This window comes from Lagopus leucura, unplaced genomic scaffold, assembly GCF_019238085.1.
Source record: "Lagopus leucura isolate 7727_CA_CO unplaced genomic scaffold, USGS_WTPT01 Super-Scaffold_100016, whole genome shotgun sequence".
NCBI lineage: Eukaryota > Metazoa > Chordata > Aves > Galliformes > Phasianidae > Lagopus > Lagopus leucura.
Window position 1 is genome coordinate 10167859 of NW_024962270.1, and position 16257 is coordinate 10184115.

At 43.0% G+C, this 16257-nt stretch overlaps 1 protein-coding gene across 1 annotated transcript in view; it reads left to right on the forward strand.

Moving 5' to 3' along the window:
- The first annotated feature begins 2754 nt into the window (after positions 1-2754).
- The window catches only part of LOC122182882 (ubiquitin carboxyl-terminal hydrolase 12-like), a 28035-nt gene continuing 14532 nt past the window's right edge, over positions 2755-16257 (forward strand). Inside the window, exons 1-2 of the mRNA XM_042876524.1 lie at positions 2755-2837; positions 12907-12987. Coding sequence (XP_042732458.1) covers positions 12962-12987 — 26 coding nt within the window. The 5' untranslated portion in view covers positions 2755-2837; positions 12907-12961. The remainder of the gene's footprint in view (positions 2838-12906; positions 12988-16257) is intronic.

Sequence of the window (16257 nt, forward strand, 5' to 3'; positions counted from 1 at the left end):
CCAAAGCCTACTGCCACTGTGTGCAGGATGTGCAGGAATCTCTGTCCAGATGTAATGGTTGTTTGGATTTTTTTAAAACAGTAATAAAAAGCAACATATTCTTCCAAAAGTTGTAAATATATTCCCAAGCTCCTTTTTTAAACAACAGCAACAAAGGTAGCATTTAGGCTCTGATCCTGAAGAACAAACCAAGGAAGATATATAATAAAAGCCAGAGGTTTTGAATCCGATCTTTATCTGATTTTATGGATTTTCAGAACAGTCTTCTCACTGAGTGAAACCAGGCAGAGGATTCACACTATTTGAGATTGTATAACCCTTGGCACGTAGAATAAGAATTGTTTTTAAAAGAGATTTTAATTGTTTGTGTACAATGGACTTATATTTAGCTTAAAAAGCTCATGTTTTTAATTCAAATTCTCTTGGAAAAACAATAACTTAGATTAAAGGGAGAATGTTTGCAAAACTCAGAGCAACTTTGAAAACATGTGAACGATTCCGAAGGTTTCACTAACCACTGGCTGGGTTGCTCCACGCAAAGATACGTGCCTTTGCGTGTTGCACAGAGATGATGTTGTTTCCACACCAAAATTGTAAAGATTTATTGATTGGTCTCTGTTGCTTTTGGCTATGATTTTCATAAGATTTTCTGTTTTTAATGTTACTGGCACTTGTACGTATTTTCAGAGATGAAGTATTCTAAACATAAAAATATTTTTCATTTACCATAGTGCTTTTCATACAAGGACATCAAATCCCTTTCAAAACTGGTTGTAATTATTCCTCATGCACTTTACAAAGGGAGAAACAGATGAGTCTTGCTAAGGCCACCACACATTGAGAAAAAGACTCATTCCCGTTCTGCCTAGCACTAGCAAAAGTGATCTTTCCTCTAAAAGTCTGTTTGCAGCGATTACATTCACCCCAGTGTCTCTGAGTTGTTTTTGTACAGTATTTTGACGTTATGGCAACACTGCTGGAGAAACAGGCTCCTTTCTGAGCAGAAATGCAAAGTGTGGTGCTGGGGAAAAGCCATTTCTGCAGATGCTGAGATAAATCTCACTGCCAGTGGCTTGTGCATGCATCCCCCACTCCTCAGTGTCTAAACAAGCACGGATTGATCTTTGCAGCTTTGTCTGATCGCCTTTGTTCTTTGTGGTAAACTGGAGGCCCAAAGGCCAGCTGTCACCCTGCAGTGCTTGGGCACTAAACAAAAGCAGCGTTTTTTACCACCTTGTTTCTCCCAGTAACCCTTCCCAGCTCCTGCTACCCTCTGTAGAAGGTAAGATTGGAACAGCGCTGAATGTGATGTGAATGAGGAGCTAGCCTTTCTCTACATTTGGGGCTGCGCCTTGTGCAGACATTAAAAATTGGGCCTCTTGGGAAGATGTCATCTGGGAACAAGACTGACATTTTAGCACCATAATTTTACCCAGGACAAAGCTGTTCCAATCCGGAGGCCAGAGGGGAAGGAAGTGTCCTCAGATTCTGTTGTGACATCCATGATAAATCACAGCTGATTCTATTCTGGGATGTCAGAGAGACGATCATTTAAATATAAAGTTAAATTTGGTTAAACACTGTACAGATTCCACTATTTCTGTACTTCCTGTCTCTAATTTTGTTGCAGTGCGTTCATGGAAACCCTGTAAGTGACATGTGTCGTTTTTCACTTCTAGTGTATTTTTAAGGATTTTTTTTAGGTTGTGGAATACTCTCTCTCGGGATCCTGTAGCAGATGACATGGGAAGCACAGTGTGTATAAGAGAACATAGCTGCAGGCAAGCAACTCAAATAGAATGGAAACATCTTGGCCTCATAACAAAGTGTGCTTTGGAAACTGAACCATCCCTTCCACAAAGGTTTTCCCACAAGGTCAGGGCTGAAGTGAGGGGCAGCGTATGGAAACAGTCCTGCTCACGGGGTGCTTCTTGTGCAACACAGCTGAGGGCTTCCCTGCTCACCACCAGCACTGTTCAACAGCACTTCATTATAGGGAACCCAAAATATTAGTCAGGTTTCTTCCAGGTTCAATACAGAGACAACAAGCACTTCCACCCATCTGTGGGATGCTTTTTCTGATGCATGTTTGCTTTTGGCACGCAGTGTGTGAAGTGTTACATGGCAGCTGGACAGCATTCTTCACTCCTTTCCCTCTGGGTGTACAATAGATACTGTTATCACAGTGCTGTGCTCTGAAAGGCTCCTTTTTGTGTTTGTGCTGCGAGGAGGACACGTGGTGAGAGCAGAAACAATGCCTGACTCCTTCATCACACTGGACAGCTCTGTAAAAGCCACACTTGAATCACAGGAACATTAAGGTTGGGAAAGACCTCCAAGATCATCCAGTTCAGTTGTCTGCCTACCACTGATATTGCCCACTAACCATGTCCCCAAGTACCACATCTCCACGGTTCTTGCACATCTCCAGTCACAGTGACTCCAGCACCTCCCTGGGTGCCAGCACCTCACCGCTCTGTCGTAAAATAAATGTTTCCTAATATCCAGCGTGAACCAGACCCTTCAGAGCCCCGCCACTGCGGGCACGGCGCGCCCCGATAGGCCTGCGATGCCTGCAGCCCGCCCAGCTCCGGCGGTGCACCGGAACGAGAGGAGCCGCAGTGCGCGGCGCAGCCCGGCCCCCTTTGGGCAGCGCACCGGCGGTGCTCGGCCCCATTTGGCGGCTGCGCCACCCCGGCCCGGCTGGCGCTGTCAGTCGGGCGGCTGCGTCCCAACATGGCGGCGGCGGCTCTCGGGCCGGCGGCGGGGCGCGGGGCCGCGGCGGGCGGATGGACGTACTGATGACGGTCCGGAGACTCGCCTCCATCTGTACCATGGTGAGCGGCGCGGCGGGGCCGGCCGGCGGCCTGCGGGGGCTGTGGGAGCAGCCTCCGTCCTGATGGAGGCTTTGGCGGGGAAAGGGCCCGAGGCCGAGCGCGCCGCGGGGCGAGGAGGCCCGGATCGCGGCCCGGTGTCGGGGAGAGCGTGTCGGCAGATGGGCGGCTGCGCTCCTAGCGAGAGAAGCTGAGGGGAGTGAGTGTGAGCTCTCAGCTCCGGCTGAGTTCGCAGTGTTTCTTGCGATAAGTAGTTCAATTTAAGGTTGTTGCGCTGGTAGCGCCCTATCGTTCTGCCGAAACGCACGTAGCAGGGTAACGTTCGTATTGCTGATGAAAACCCTGCGAGAGGGAGACTCGTAATTGCATGATTATGCAGAATTTTTAATGAGGTTTCATTGCTGCATTAGCAGAGGCCAGCGAGGGGTTCGTTTGGCGGCAGGCAGGCTGAGTCATAGCACAGAGCCACCTCTTGTTGGTGATAGCTGCCTGGGGAGGTTAATCACTGTAAGTAAGGGTGAATGGTTCAAATCCAGCACAGGACCGGGCTGAGGGCACACAGCTGTAGGATCTTTGGGTTTTACAGTCCCATGCCTCTGTTTCTCCAGGCAGTCAAACTTGAGTTTAACATCTCATGTGATAATGGTAGCGAAGCAGGTCCTGGGCTGCAGCGTCGCAAAGGCTCTGATTCAGCAGTTTGCAAAGAGTGACCTCAGAGCTGTGCAAAGGCCATAGGGCTTCTCTCTTTCTTTTAGAATCATAGGATCAGTAAGTCCAGTCTATGATCACCAAGTCCAGCTCAAGATTCCCACATGCCCACTGTCCATGCCCCTCAGTGCCACATCTTTATGGTTCCTGAACATCTCCGGAGATGGTGATGCTGACCCACAGCTTTGATTAACTTGAGAATGAAGTGAACTGAACACTGTTCAAAGCCCAGTGTTTGGGGAACCACAGTAATACTTCACACAGATGAAATTAAGGGCATGGGAGGTGGCTGGCTGGATCCTGTCTTCGTGTGAAGCTCTGTCCCCCAGAGGCAGGCGTTGACTCAGTCCCATGCAGTATTTGGGATGTGTTCCTGGGATCAGCTGACTGAGCCTTAGGTTAAGATAATGACCATAAAGCAATGCATTTCCTATGAGTGCAGAGCTAAACCTGGATATAATCATTCCAGAATTTGTGATTTGTTTGTAGAGACTTTGACTATACATATTCATTTTTTACCTCATCTCTCTTTCATTTTGGTTGGGTTCTGGATGAAAGCAAAGCAGATACTTGTAGCTTATCAAGGTTTGTTTTGAAGTACTGTTTTTTTTTTTTCTTCTTCTTCTAAAGAAGGTGTTTAACAGTAACATATTAAGCCTATTGCAACTCTGGGGAAGCAGCTCCTTTTGTTTCGCCTGCAGAAGTTTCATTTCTGTATAGGAAGCCTTGAACAGAGCTACTGATGCTACGTACTCTCCTTTCTCCTGCAGAGAAATCTACTTCCAACATTTTGATTGAACCATTTCATCAAATGTTGCAAATGTTTCTAGCATAAGTGCTGTAGGTGCATGCACAGTCTTGGTTGAACTTACTGGCCGTCTCACCATACCTTTTCTTCAGCTAGCACGTGAAATGTGAGGTTCTGGGTGCTATATTTTAGAAGAGAACCTCTTTATTTCCATATACTTCAGTTAAGGTCCAGTAAGAAATGCTGTTTGCCTTGTTGTGATGTGAATATAAAAGTCAAAGCTGTCTTTACAAAACCATTTAATTACTTGACAAAGCCCCTCTGGGAAACTGCTTCCTTCAGGATTATGCTGATATGTACTGTTTGTACAGTACTTTACATGTGTTTAATAACGTACACAGCTTTTTCCAGCAGTCCTACTTGCCTGCCCTTCATTCTGCAGAGCTAAAGCATGGCTTTAGGACATTCTCAGACCCCTTTGTTCTGCAGTCTCCTTAAAACTTAAATTGAATGCCTGAACTCATTACCATACAGTAACGTAGTTACAGCTTTAATTAGATCCCCCTCCCTAAAATAACTTCCAGGTTTTGTAGTGTGGATCATCTCTCTGGCGCCACCTGATTGTTGCATTTCCTGCGTATGAGCACAGTCCCTCTTTCAGCACTCGCATGACGTTTGCATGGCAGCTATGGCATTGTGAGGATTGGAAAGCCATAGGAAAACAGATGTTAACTTGAATATGGTTCATTGCTTGGTTAAGATATGACACCACATGGCAAGACACATCTGTAGCCAGGAGCTACCAACTGGAGCTCTGATTCTCTGTGTTGTCCCTTTGGCTTAATTTTGTTTCTTAGCACTTGTCTTTATCATGGACACTAGGAGTTTTCATTGTCTTTTTGCAAGTGATTGGTAGATAAACTGGGAGAAAGCACTGTTGAGGTTTTTTTTCCCCTTACATTCTCACCTTTTGCTTCCTGGAAAATGCAAAGCTCTTATTTCACAGGTATATTTAAGCTGGTGTATCTGTAGTCCAGTAGCATATGTGCAGTCATGGACAGATGCAAATCCTCTCTGGACTAACAGAGGAAAGAGGGCTGGTTTCCTATGGTCTGACTATGTCACCTGATATGGGATAGGCTGCTGTGCCCCAGGGGCTGTGACAGTCAGCACACAGCTGAGCTTTGAGCTTTGAGTCAGGGGTCAGGTTGTGTTGTTGTATTGACAAAACCTGGTTGTTGTTTGTAGACTGGTTAAGTAAGCCAGAACACTAGCGTGAAGCAAAGCATGAGGCATGGATCTGATCTGTTCCTCCTTACCTCAGACTTCTCACAAAATTAAACTGTTAATAAAAGTATTGGTGTTTCCTGGTAAGTTAATTAGGGATGCTTCCCCTCAATTCACATCTAATTGTTTGCTGAACCAGTAAGACATGCCTGATGAGGAGCTCAAACCCTGTTTACAAATTGGTGGTAGTCCTATTCTGCTTCTCTGAATCAGGACAGCATGGATATGATTATTAACTTTAGTGTTAGAGATGACTGAATCACTTTAAGTTATGCATTTCCATTTGCCATCTGAATAATTATATTATTCAGCCCAAGCAGGGCTTTCATGTCACTGCTGTATAATGCTTGCTTACTGCAGTTTCACCCGTATTTTTAGAAGTCTGTTTTAGCTTTATCAGAGAAAAAATATTTATGGCTGGGAAGTGGAAAGAAGGGAGGATAAAAGCAGAGCTAGCAAAGCAGACTTCTGATTCCAGCAGTGCTTCTTTATTGACTTGTTAAACAAAAGCTCGTATTTGCGCTCAGCTTGAGAATGACCTGCTTTATTTTAGGGAAGACAGGATGCGTAACCTTTTGCACAGCAGTTAGTAGGTCGCTTCACGCAAGGTTCTCTGCCAGTGCTCTAGTTCAGTGCTGTGTACAGTGGGCAATCATGGATGTGGTGTCTGGATCCTGGACTTGCAGCCAGGTGGGCACACAGCCTGTGTCTAACAGCACACCTGGGTTGTGTGCTGGCTTTCCTTGGCGACTTGTAAGGTGTTGTGCAGCAATCCTGAGCTACCACATATATGAGTTTTTCTGAAATGCCTGTTTTCATCTTGGATTGTTTATAAACATAAAGATATCATGCCTTCACTGTCCTTAGGAAATGAGAGAATATAATTCTTGCATCACTGAGTATTGAGGAAACTATTGGGCAGAGTATTCCTTGGTGCTAGTTATTATAATAGAGGACGTGTACTACAAGAGCTATTACAACTTGAAAAGGTGTAACGATACTGGAAAAGATTCCAAAATAGCAGAGTGTCAGTAGATTGAGAAGCTCTTTATAGAATCTTCATTGTTTTGATCTTTAACCAGAATTTGGAACAAATGCTTTTAAGACATGGACTACATCTGTGTTTATGTTTACACCAGTTAATATCATGTGCTTCCCTTCCTGTTAACAAGTAGGTGGTTTTCAGGGTTTGCTCTTACAGGTGCCAGTTCAGGAGATTGCTAGTCAGGTGCCCCGTTACGAGGGGCTGTGCTGTAGATCATCACGTTTTGATTCTTGGGTTGTACTTTACCTTCTGAGCTCTTTTGCTAGAAATCTCTGAGAGGGGCCCTGTGGAGCTCTTTGCAGGTGGGTGTGTGGCTGTGAGCATTGAGTTGAGCTCGGACGTGGTGGCTAAGAAGGGGGAAATGGATTGCTTGCAATGCCACGTTACAGAAGTCAAGGCTCTAGGCTGTAGATTCTGTACTTCCTACCCTGAATCCAGCATCCTTTCCTTATGCTCTTTTAACTGGTACCTGCTTTATCTGTTTAAATGTAATGAGCATGAAATGACAGAATTTCACCAGTGTGTGACTTGCTGTACCTTAGTAAGTGAGGCACAGATCCTGTGGACCTTGCAAGGCCAGCTCCTGATGGAATAAATGTGTGGAAAACAATTCACAGAGCACTTTGATTTATTTAAAAACACTTTAATTAAAACTGGACATAAGGTTTGGAACACTTGGTAGCAGCAAGTTTGTTCTGAAACACAGTGTTTTGTAATTTTATGATGTTCTCCACAGCCCTGGCTGTAACCAGCATGCATGGTAAGCTTTGCCTCCTTCCTGCCCCCTCCAAAGCCTTTGCTGTGTGCACTGTGTGCAGACTGAGAACACTGTGTAGTCTTTCAGGGTGGAGTGTGGGGAAGTGACACTTGCACCTGCTCCTTTTGAGATTAGCAGTTTGCTTTGCCACACATTAGGGACCTCAGTAAGATTTGTGTTCTGTAGTGTGATCCAGGGTACTGAAATCTCCCCCTTCCCTTTTTTGCCTTTGCTGAAGAGAAATGCCTTTTGCAGGCAGCTGTGTGCTGTGCACCCGGTGGGAACCAGTAGGTTCCAGTCCAAAGGCTGAGTTAGCCTGCTGCAGAGCCCGAGCTGGTGCCCCACAGCAGGCTGCTCTGCCAGCTGGTCCGTGTACCTGTGAGAGTTCAGACGTGTAACCTATGCTGCAGTGCCTTAATTACTTCATCTGAGCCAAACGATACTAATTGCAGTGGGAAAGGGATGAAAGGTTTGTATAAAAAGCATGTAATGTTGGAATTAGGTTTTTTGCACTGAGCTGAAAAAAGTAGTAAGAAATTGGTATTAGAAGGCTGTATGTTCTATAGATAATAGGTAGCAGTGTTTTAAATCAGATGTTTTTCTCTGGCTCACTGAAAGCAATTAATCTTGTGAATCTCTTGTGCCTATCCACTTTATGTTTTTATGCTATTATTTTATTTGTTTTATATCTCTTCTTCCCAAGCAGCCGGTACAGCATTGACCTGATTATTTTTGACAAGAGCTCTGAATAGCAGCAAGGACACTGGCCCAGCACTGTGCTAATTTTGATGCTTTTCTTTACCAAAGCTGTGGCAGTGGCTGCTTTGTGCTCAGGAGCTGTGCAGCATGCCTGTCAGGATAGCACAGCACTGCTTTGGTAACCTGTACCATTACCTTCTGAGCTGCAGGAAGCACGTGCTTATGGGTGGAGGCATGAACCTTGTTAGTTCTGAATCAGAAGTTTGACCTGCCACATCGTTTGTTCTTCAGTAATAATTCATTTATTTGTAGCTGAGTTGTGCAGAGGATTTGACTGAATTTTAGTCTTAAAGAAATAAATAAATTCATAGTACTGAAAAGGAGAAAGCTGTAAGTTGAGGCACAAGCTGTGTGGGTGCTGGACATGTGGATTTCCTCTTCATGCTGACCACAGCTAATGTTCTGTTCTGTGCTACTGTGTTTAATCACTGCCAGCTGTTGGGTGATGGCTGTGGAAGAGCTCCCAAGCTCCAGGCCTCCTTACCAGCTCTGCCTGACACCATTTGTTTCTGTGGCAGCAGAGGGATACAGGAATACAGGGGTCCATCAGGGTTTTTTCCCTTGCATACTGCATTCGACTGGAAATAAAGACTTCTTTGCTGAACAAAAAGCAATTTGCAGCTTCAAGCTGGGGGACTAGATAGATCTCTGTTTTGTGGGGATATTCAGGTAGAACCAGAGCTGTGCTGTAGGATCTCTTCATTTCTGGTAACTTGCACAGCCAGCTGTTCCAGGTAAGTGGTTTTGAAGCTGCTCTTTGCGTATCTCTTAAAAAAGAGATAAAAACAAACAAAAGTTGTACCAAATTCAGCAAAACCTCAGACAGCTTCTTTGTGTTCTTTGGGTAAACACGAGTTCCACTCAATCCTATCTTCCCTGTACCTTCAGCATATCTAATGCTGGTGTGATGTCTTCATTGAGCTGCTATAAAAATTGAAGAAAAACTTGAATGTTAACAATTCCCCACACTGTGATCCTAAAACTTGGTTGATGGGATTTTTTGAACGAACGCTCTTTGTCTTCTCTGCTGGACATCACCAAACAGGGTTCTTGGAAAGCTCCCCCCCCTCCCCCCCTTTTTTTTTTCTTTTAAGAACCATATGCGTATGGATATCCATATACAAAGTAGAAGTACTGCAGAAACGGGAAAGAATATTTTATTGTCTTCATGCTATGGGGGTTTCTTGGCCGTTGTTAGCAGTACTTACTGTTCTGAGCTGCTAAAATGTGATAGCTCCGGGGGCCAGGCAGCTTTCCCTTCTGCTGTTTGACAGATAGTGCCAGAACTGTGCAAACCCACTGGGCTCAGCTTGTTCTGGATTCAGAATCAGTTCTGCTGGTGGTGATGAAAACAGAATAGGGGACACTTGGAGAAGTGCGGCTGAGCTCTGAGACATCATTTTAAGAAACAGTAATTTCTAGAAAACTACAGATCTTGATTACACGTTGCTGAAACTTCAGTTGTCACTTCCACCACTAATATGGAAGTGTTAAATTCCCACGTCTCTGAGAGTCTATGAGCTTCAGTAAAGCAGTACTGCCACTTGAGTTAAGCTAGGGGGATGTTCTTCCTGTCAGATGGTTATCTGCTGCCTAAATTTGTGTTTTCCTGCTTACAGAGCTAGTGTGTACCTACAGCTTTATCGTCCCTTCCTGAGCCAGAGTGGCAGAGCAGTTCCTTCCTCCAGAGAGCATTTTGATGGCCTCCTGCACGTCTGGGGATGTAAACCAGGGGGTTTTATAGGAGGCAGTTATTTACCTTATGCTAGCAATGAGAAGTCAATTCTAATCTCATACATTAAACTTTACATTTAGCTGTATTCTGTTGTGTGTTATTTGCTTAGCCTTTATATGCCAAGGAAATTTGATTGTTATCTGTTAGTGATTTCTTTGTTGACATTTTTATTGCTCCCACAATGTCTATCATAGCTTGGCAAAGCAGTATTGATTTTTCTATGGCTTAAATGCTTTAAAGGCTGTAAGATGCAGAACAGTTCCTCTGTGGCTGCCAGATGAATTGCATCTCTCTCGATTCTTCAAATAACCAAATGTGAAGCCTCACGCTTCAGATGCTTCCCCCTTTGGTTAGATTTCATTTCTAGATGAGAAATGGGTCTTTTTTATTTCCAAAGTTATGAAGCGTGCATTGTTTCTTATGAGCAGGTATTTGTGTGATCTGTAGCAGAAGTATTATCCTGATGGAAAAATATTTTAGCGAGGGTGGGCAAATGTGTGTAACACCTTTCAGTTGAAAACAAAGCTGCTTATCTGGCTTCCTTACAGCAGGACATGGCTCATCAAGTCAAGCCACCAGTTGGTTCCCTTGCTATGTAGAAATACAATTGCAGAGACTGCAGGTTGTGAACTGCTGCACTTTGACAGCACTTCTGCTGCCTTACTCACAGCTGTGCCATGTGGCTCCATCCTGAAACATGAGCAAGCCCATTCACCTTGCCACTCTACAGTGCTTTTTTCTCCATATTTGTTGCCTTGTTGAGCGTAGTTCTCCTGGGAGTTCACTCCCATTCTACATCACAATTAGTTTGAGTCTTGTCTTGGTTTGCATGAGTTTGGTATGTAATATAAAATGCTCCTTAACAAGAGAGATCAGAAACATTGCAGCTGAATACTTGGTTACCTTGGATTCTGTGGCTGATTAACTGAGGTATTTAACTATTAACAGTGGATAGCAAGTCTTAGGTTTTGTTTTACAAGTAGTTTGTTTTTTGGAGGGGGACACAGTGGAGGAAGAAGGAGGTAGGTGGGAGCAGGGAGTGGGTGGAGAGAAACAAGTGAGAGGAGTTGCTTGATCTGGCACTGATGCCTCAAAATGTTTTTCTGTAATTGCTGCTTGCAAAGAGCATTGCCTTAAATCTATCAGCACCTGTCTTTTTGTGGGGATTTACAGTACTTCAATTTGAGTCTTGTTTTCCTTCTTCACATGTCTGTGTGTGTGTGTGTGTGTGTGTGTGTGTGTGTGTAATTCCCTGTAAATCTGATGCAGGAGGTCTGACTGCAGAGTTTCCACTCCTCCTCTTAAACTGTATTGCTTCTTAGTTTCTTTGATTTTTATTTTTATTTTTAAACTTCCTAGTTCTGTCTGTATTGTCTTCAGTGATCTCTACAGACTCTGCTTGCCTGATGCTTGTATTAATAGCAGAATGTTAGTTGAATTGATTGAAATACCAGTTTAAAAATGTTACTAGCTTCGGGGATTGCTGTTTTCTGAGGAGTCTGTGTTTAAGCTGTAGGACATCTTGCATGTGCAATAGAGTCTGCTGCTGGTTGCAGACAGTTATGGGTGGCATTCAGAGCAGAAGTCAAGAATCCAGTGTGCTTGGATTTCTCTACTGTACGATGGTAACTCCTCAGAGAGCTGTGCAGTGCAGCACAAGGCAGCAGAGGGCTATTGGGAGATGCTCAAGAAATGTTAGAGGATGGCATGGGGTGGTATGAGGAAGGCACCAAACCCCTAGTGGGAGCTCAGCTGGTGGACTAAAAACATGGGGAAATGGGATGAGATCCATCAACTGCTTTGAATTTGAAATGGACAACTTAAAATTCAAACCAGAATATTGGCATGCTTTTGTTCCTGTTCTGTGCAGTAACCAAGACCCTATATGGGTATGTTGTGGTGTTTTTTGGTCCTATACAAAACGGAAAGTTCTGTCCTCATTATACTGTGGAGACTCGAGGATATATCTGGAAATGCCCTATAAGCTCCAGCTTCCTTAATTGAAAGTGAGCCAATCCAAAGCACTGCCGAGTGAGCAGAGTTTGAGGAATGCCTTGTAAAATTCTTCCTTCCATTCCTTTCTCCCAGTTGTGCTCCACCTGTCTGTCCATAGTGCTTCCCAGAAAAGATGCTTATAAGTTGGTAGTATTTCTAATGTAAATTGTAAGTGAATGTAAGGTTTATTTCAGAAAGAATTTTTGAGTAGTGATGCAAATAACCAACAGCATGCTTCGCTTCAAAAGCTGCAACAACATAGAAAGATGTAATGAATTTCTTACAAGTGTTCAAAGCGCACTGAGATGCATCTAGAAAAGGGAATTTGGTGAAAAGTCCCTGTCTGAGTTATCCAGACACACCAACCATGACTTGCCCACAAGTAGGGTGACAGCAGAAGTCTCTGTGATCACATAGCACCTGATGCTGCAGGGACTGCATAGTCATGATTTACCTACAGCTTCACAGTTGATAATTACTACAGTGGAAGTTAAGTTTTACACAGATTTTTTTCCCTGTAGATTCAATAGGGGAATTCTCTTTGATTTGTCTTGAAGATGCAGTCCACCTCACCAGAAGAGATGGGTTTTTTTTTCGTGGAATCTGTAGCCTGCATGTTTCCTGCCCTCTAGGTTTGGGGTTCTGTGTGTGTGTTACAAGTTTCTTTCTTTGTATCAGTGTGTATACTTGACTAAATGTAAATTGTCTTTCTAGGTCACTGAATAATCTGAAATCTTAAATGAGAACAATTTTTCTGCTGTTCATTTTCAATTAGAATCAAACACAGGAATCCCTTCTGTTAGATGAGACAGTGCTCTGTGCAGTCCTGCCTGATGAAGCACAATTTCTAAGTGGAAGTGTGGTGCCTTTTACCATAAATAAGAGACATCACGTTGATTTTGTTTTTGAGAACATGGGAAAGTCAGGATGTTATTTCTTGATGGAACAAGCTCATATTCCTAGCTTCATTGCTCCTGTGGTGGTAGTAATGAATTTGGGGAGATTTTTTCCCCCCTCTAACATATTGTTTCTTTGCAGGGCGCCAATGCCTCAGCTTTGGAGAAAGAGATTGGTCCTGAACAGTTCCCTGTGAATGAGCATTACTTTGGCTTGGTCAATGTAAGTGTAAATTCTATACTTTAAATGCTGTTTTTTTGGTGTTTTTTTGTTTGTTTGTTTGTTTTTAAATTCATATTGTAATCTTGGATTTAAAAGGATTCTCTATTAGACATAAGGAGAGACTGCACAGACCCCACATCTTGCAGTGTGAGTGTGCAGTGTTGATAACTAAGGTATGCATTTTTGCCTTACTAAAAATATTTATTTTCTGTGCCTATAAATATTGATTAGTGAGAGAATTCTTCCTATTTGGCTACATTTCTAACTATGAGACTTCAGTATTTGGCTGGAAAGGACACTAAATAATGAAGTCTGCATGCTGTTTGTATTCTCTTGGTGTAGAGGAGCTACGATGTTACAGTGATACACACTGTAGCTCCATATGGGGTCCTTGAGGTTTTTAAATGAGAATGTTACTTTCCTAAAAACACAGCGCTGTGTGGTGTTCAGGGAAACTCTTCTAAGGAAGTAATCAGAAGAGGAATGATAATAACCTGGCCAGTAATTTTACTAAATGTACGAATGCTCTTTTTTCTTTCTCTTTTGCTTGGCAGCCTGGAATGAGTCCTTCTAAAAAGCTTTGGTTTTGTATTGGTCAGCTGGCATTCATCTGACTTGGTTAGGATATGTTAGACAGTAAGGATTGTCTGCCTACATAAACTATGGGGATAACTGGTGTTGGTCTTTCTGGTACTTCCAGAGGAAAAAGACAGCTATTGTGCCAACGTGTAGGAAGTTCTCTTGTATCACACATGGTGTGAAAATGTGGTGTGGTGAAAACACAGCAAGTATGCTTGTGTTTACTGCTCATATAGGTACGTCTCATTGAAAGCTTCAGACGCACCAAGTAAGGTTATGAAGTGTAATTTGTTGCAGCTCATCAGAAACTCATTTAATTGACTTCTGTGTGGGCCTCTAGCAGTTTGATCTCAGACAACAAGCCATCTAAGCACACTGAGTTATACTTCTTAAGTATGGTGTTAATGGCCATTCCAAAGCTTCTGAGGTTTGCACCATAATGAGAAAAATGGAAGGCATCTCCAATTGTAGCATAAATAGCAGAGTGATGAATAGTGTGAGGAGAGAAAACAGCATTCTAAAAATAACCAGAGTTATTATACCCACATTCATTCTCTTTGCACAAGGACAAAATATGACTAATACTGTTGTGCTTTATTTCTTGCAGCCAGTTTCTTGGGGATCGTCGTTTTCATGCTGTTGTTTTGGAGAGCTTTTTCCTAAGCTATTTATAGTTCTTTTATGGCTTGAAATTAAATGCAGCCCTTCAACGAGTGCGGTTTCATAACATCGATATCAGTACTAGTAAATATGTAGTTGCATTGCAAATAGAATCAGATGTTGAGTTTATAGACGATGAAGGCTTAAAGAAAAAAAACTTGACCAGGTTTCTCTCTGGGTCAGTGAACAGATCCAGCTTGCCTGCAGTCAGGCAGATGCTACCACCACTGCAGTGTGTATGAGGAGAGGTCTGACTGCTGCTTCTGACACTGACAGCCCACTGAGATGCATTTTGTGTAGTGCTGAACTGGAGTGCGAGAGGGGTGGAACAACCTCCGTTTTCATTTTTAAAAGCTTATTGTCTTAAAATGAGCCTTCAATTTTTTTGTTTTTGCTTTGAAGGTGTAAAATTATGTATGTTCATATAATGTTAGGTAACATAGACTCTAAATGCAGCCAATTTTAAGAAAAAAGTATTTAAGGATGACAAAAATATTAAAAAAGCAACTGTTGTACCTGCTTTTCCTTTGTATCTTAGGTCATGTTAGACTTTTTCTTTCCACACAAACCACGTGTTTGATCTGTGCACATAACTTGACTTCAGGAGTGGATATGTTCAGCAGCCCACTGAGAGCTGCCATGCCAGCTTGGTCTGTGACTTTCTGTGGAAGACAAATGGTTACAGCCCTCTTCTTCCTTTTTTTTTTTCCTAAGCAAATCATAGACATGACTGGAAAGATATGATTACATCATTCTAAACACAGACCTATTTAAGTTAGAATTGTAACACTGCTGCACAATTCTGTAATCTATTCTAAAGCACAGTTTATTTTTTGAGAGCTGTATTTAATACAGGGAAGGACAGATCAATAATTGAGTTGTTTAGAAGTTTTCCAACACTCTAAATCGCTCAAAGGTGGGAGAATTTTGCTCTAGCACTTCAGAAATCAGAATTTCTGAAATAAAATGCATTGGATTTTCTTTTCATGAAGTACTTGGCTTCAGTGAAACCTAAAACACAAGCATACAGAATATACAGGATATTCAGGCTGGATAATAGGAAGAGTTTCTTCTTGGAAAGTGGTGCTGCACTGACACAGGCTGCCCAGGGAGGGGGGGTCACTGTCCCCAGAGGTGATCAAGCAAAGGGTCAGAGTGACACTGAGGGATGTGGTTAGTGAGCATGTGGGGATGGGCTGTTGGTTGGACTTGGTCATCTGAAGAAAAGTGCTTCCATGTTGTGTTGTTATGTAAAAGTGATGGTAAACAAAGCAGGCTGAAATACTCTTTGCAAGGAGGTTTTTAAAACCTATAGCATACCATTCAGTGAGTTTTTGCACCACACAGCTTTGGCTGCTGCAAAGCATTAGCGCCTTACTGTCAGGAATTTTTACAGCTGCTTGGATTGAATTTTATCTGTGTAACTCTTCCATGTAGTTTAATAGTTTTTCTCCATGGAGCAGCATCAAAGCAATACGTAAAACAACTTCACTTCATGCACTTTGGCAGTCCTGAAATTTCAGCAGCTATGTGCTTTGTGAACTTCTTGACCTAAGGTGCATCATGACCCAGTTATTAAGATAGACAATTTCTAATTTCTTCTGTCTCTTCATTTTCTGGGATTACTGTAGGCCAATTTATTACTGCTTGCAGATGAAGTATCCAGGTGAAGTAGTTAGTAAGACTTTTGGTAGCTCTCATGCCTGTTTTGTATTGTATCCAGATTTAATTTTGTTTTGGTTTAGTTCTTTTAGGTCACTCATTAAGGATTCTATGATTCTAATTCATGTTAGAGTTGAACCCGAGGTTTAAAGGCCATCAGTCCCAACTCCCCTGCAGTGAGCAGGGACACCTGCAGCTCCATCAGGTGCTCAGAGCTCAGTGCAGCCTGAACCATGGGTGTCTCCAGGGATGGGGCACCACCACCTCTCTGAGCTACCTGTGCCAGTGCTTCACCACCCTCACTGTTTGAACAACTTTTTCCTTATGTCCAGTCTAAATCTCCCCTCTTTTAGTTTGAAACCATTTCCC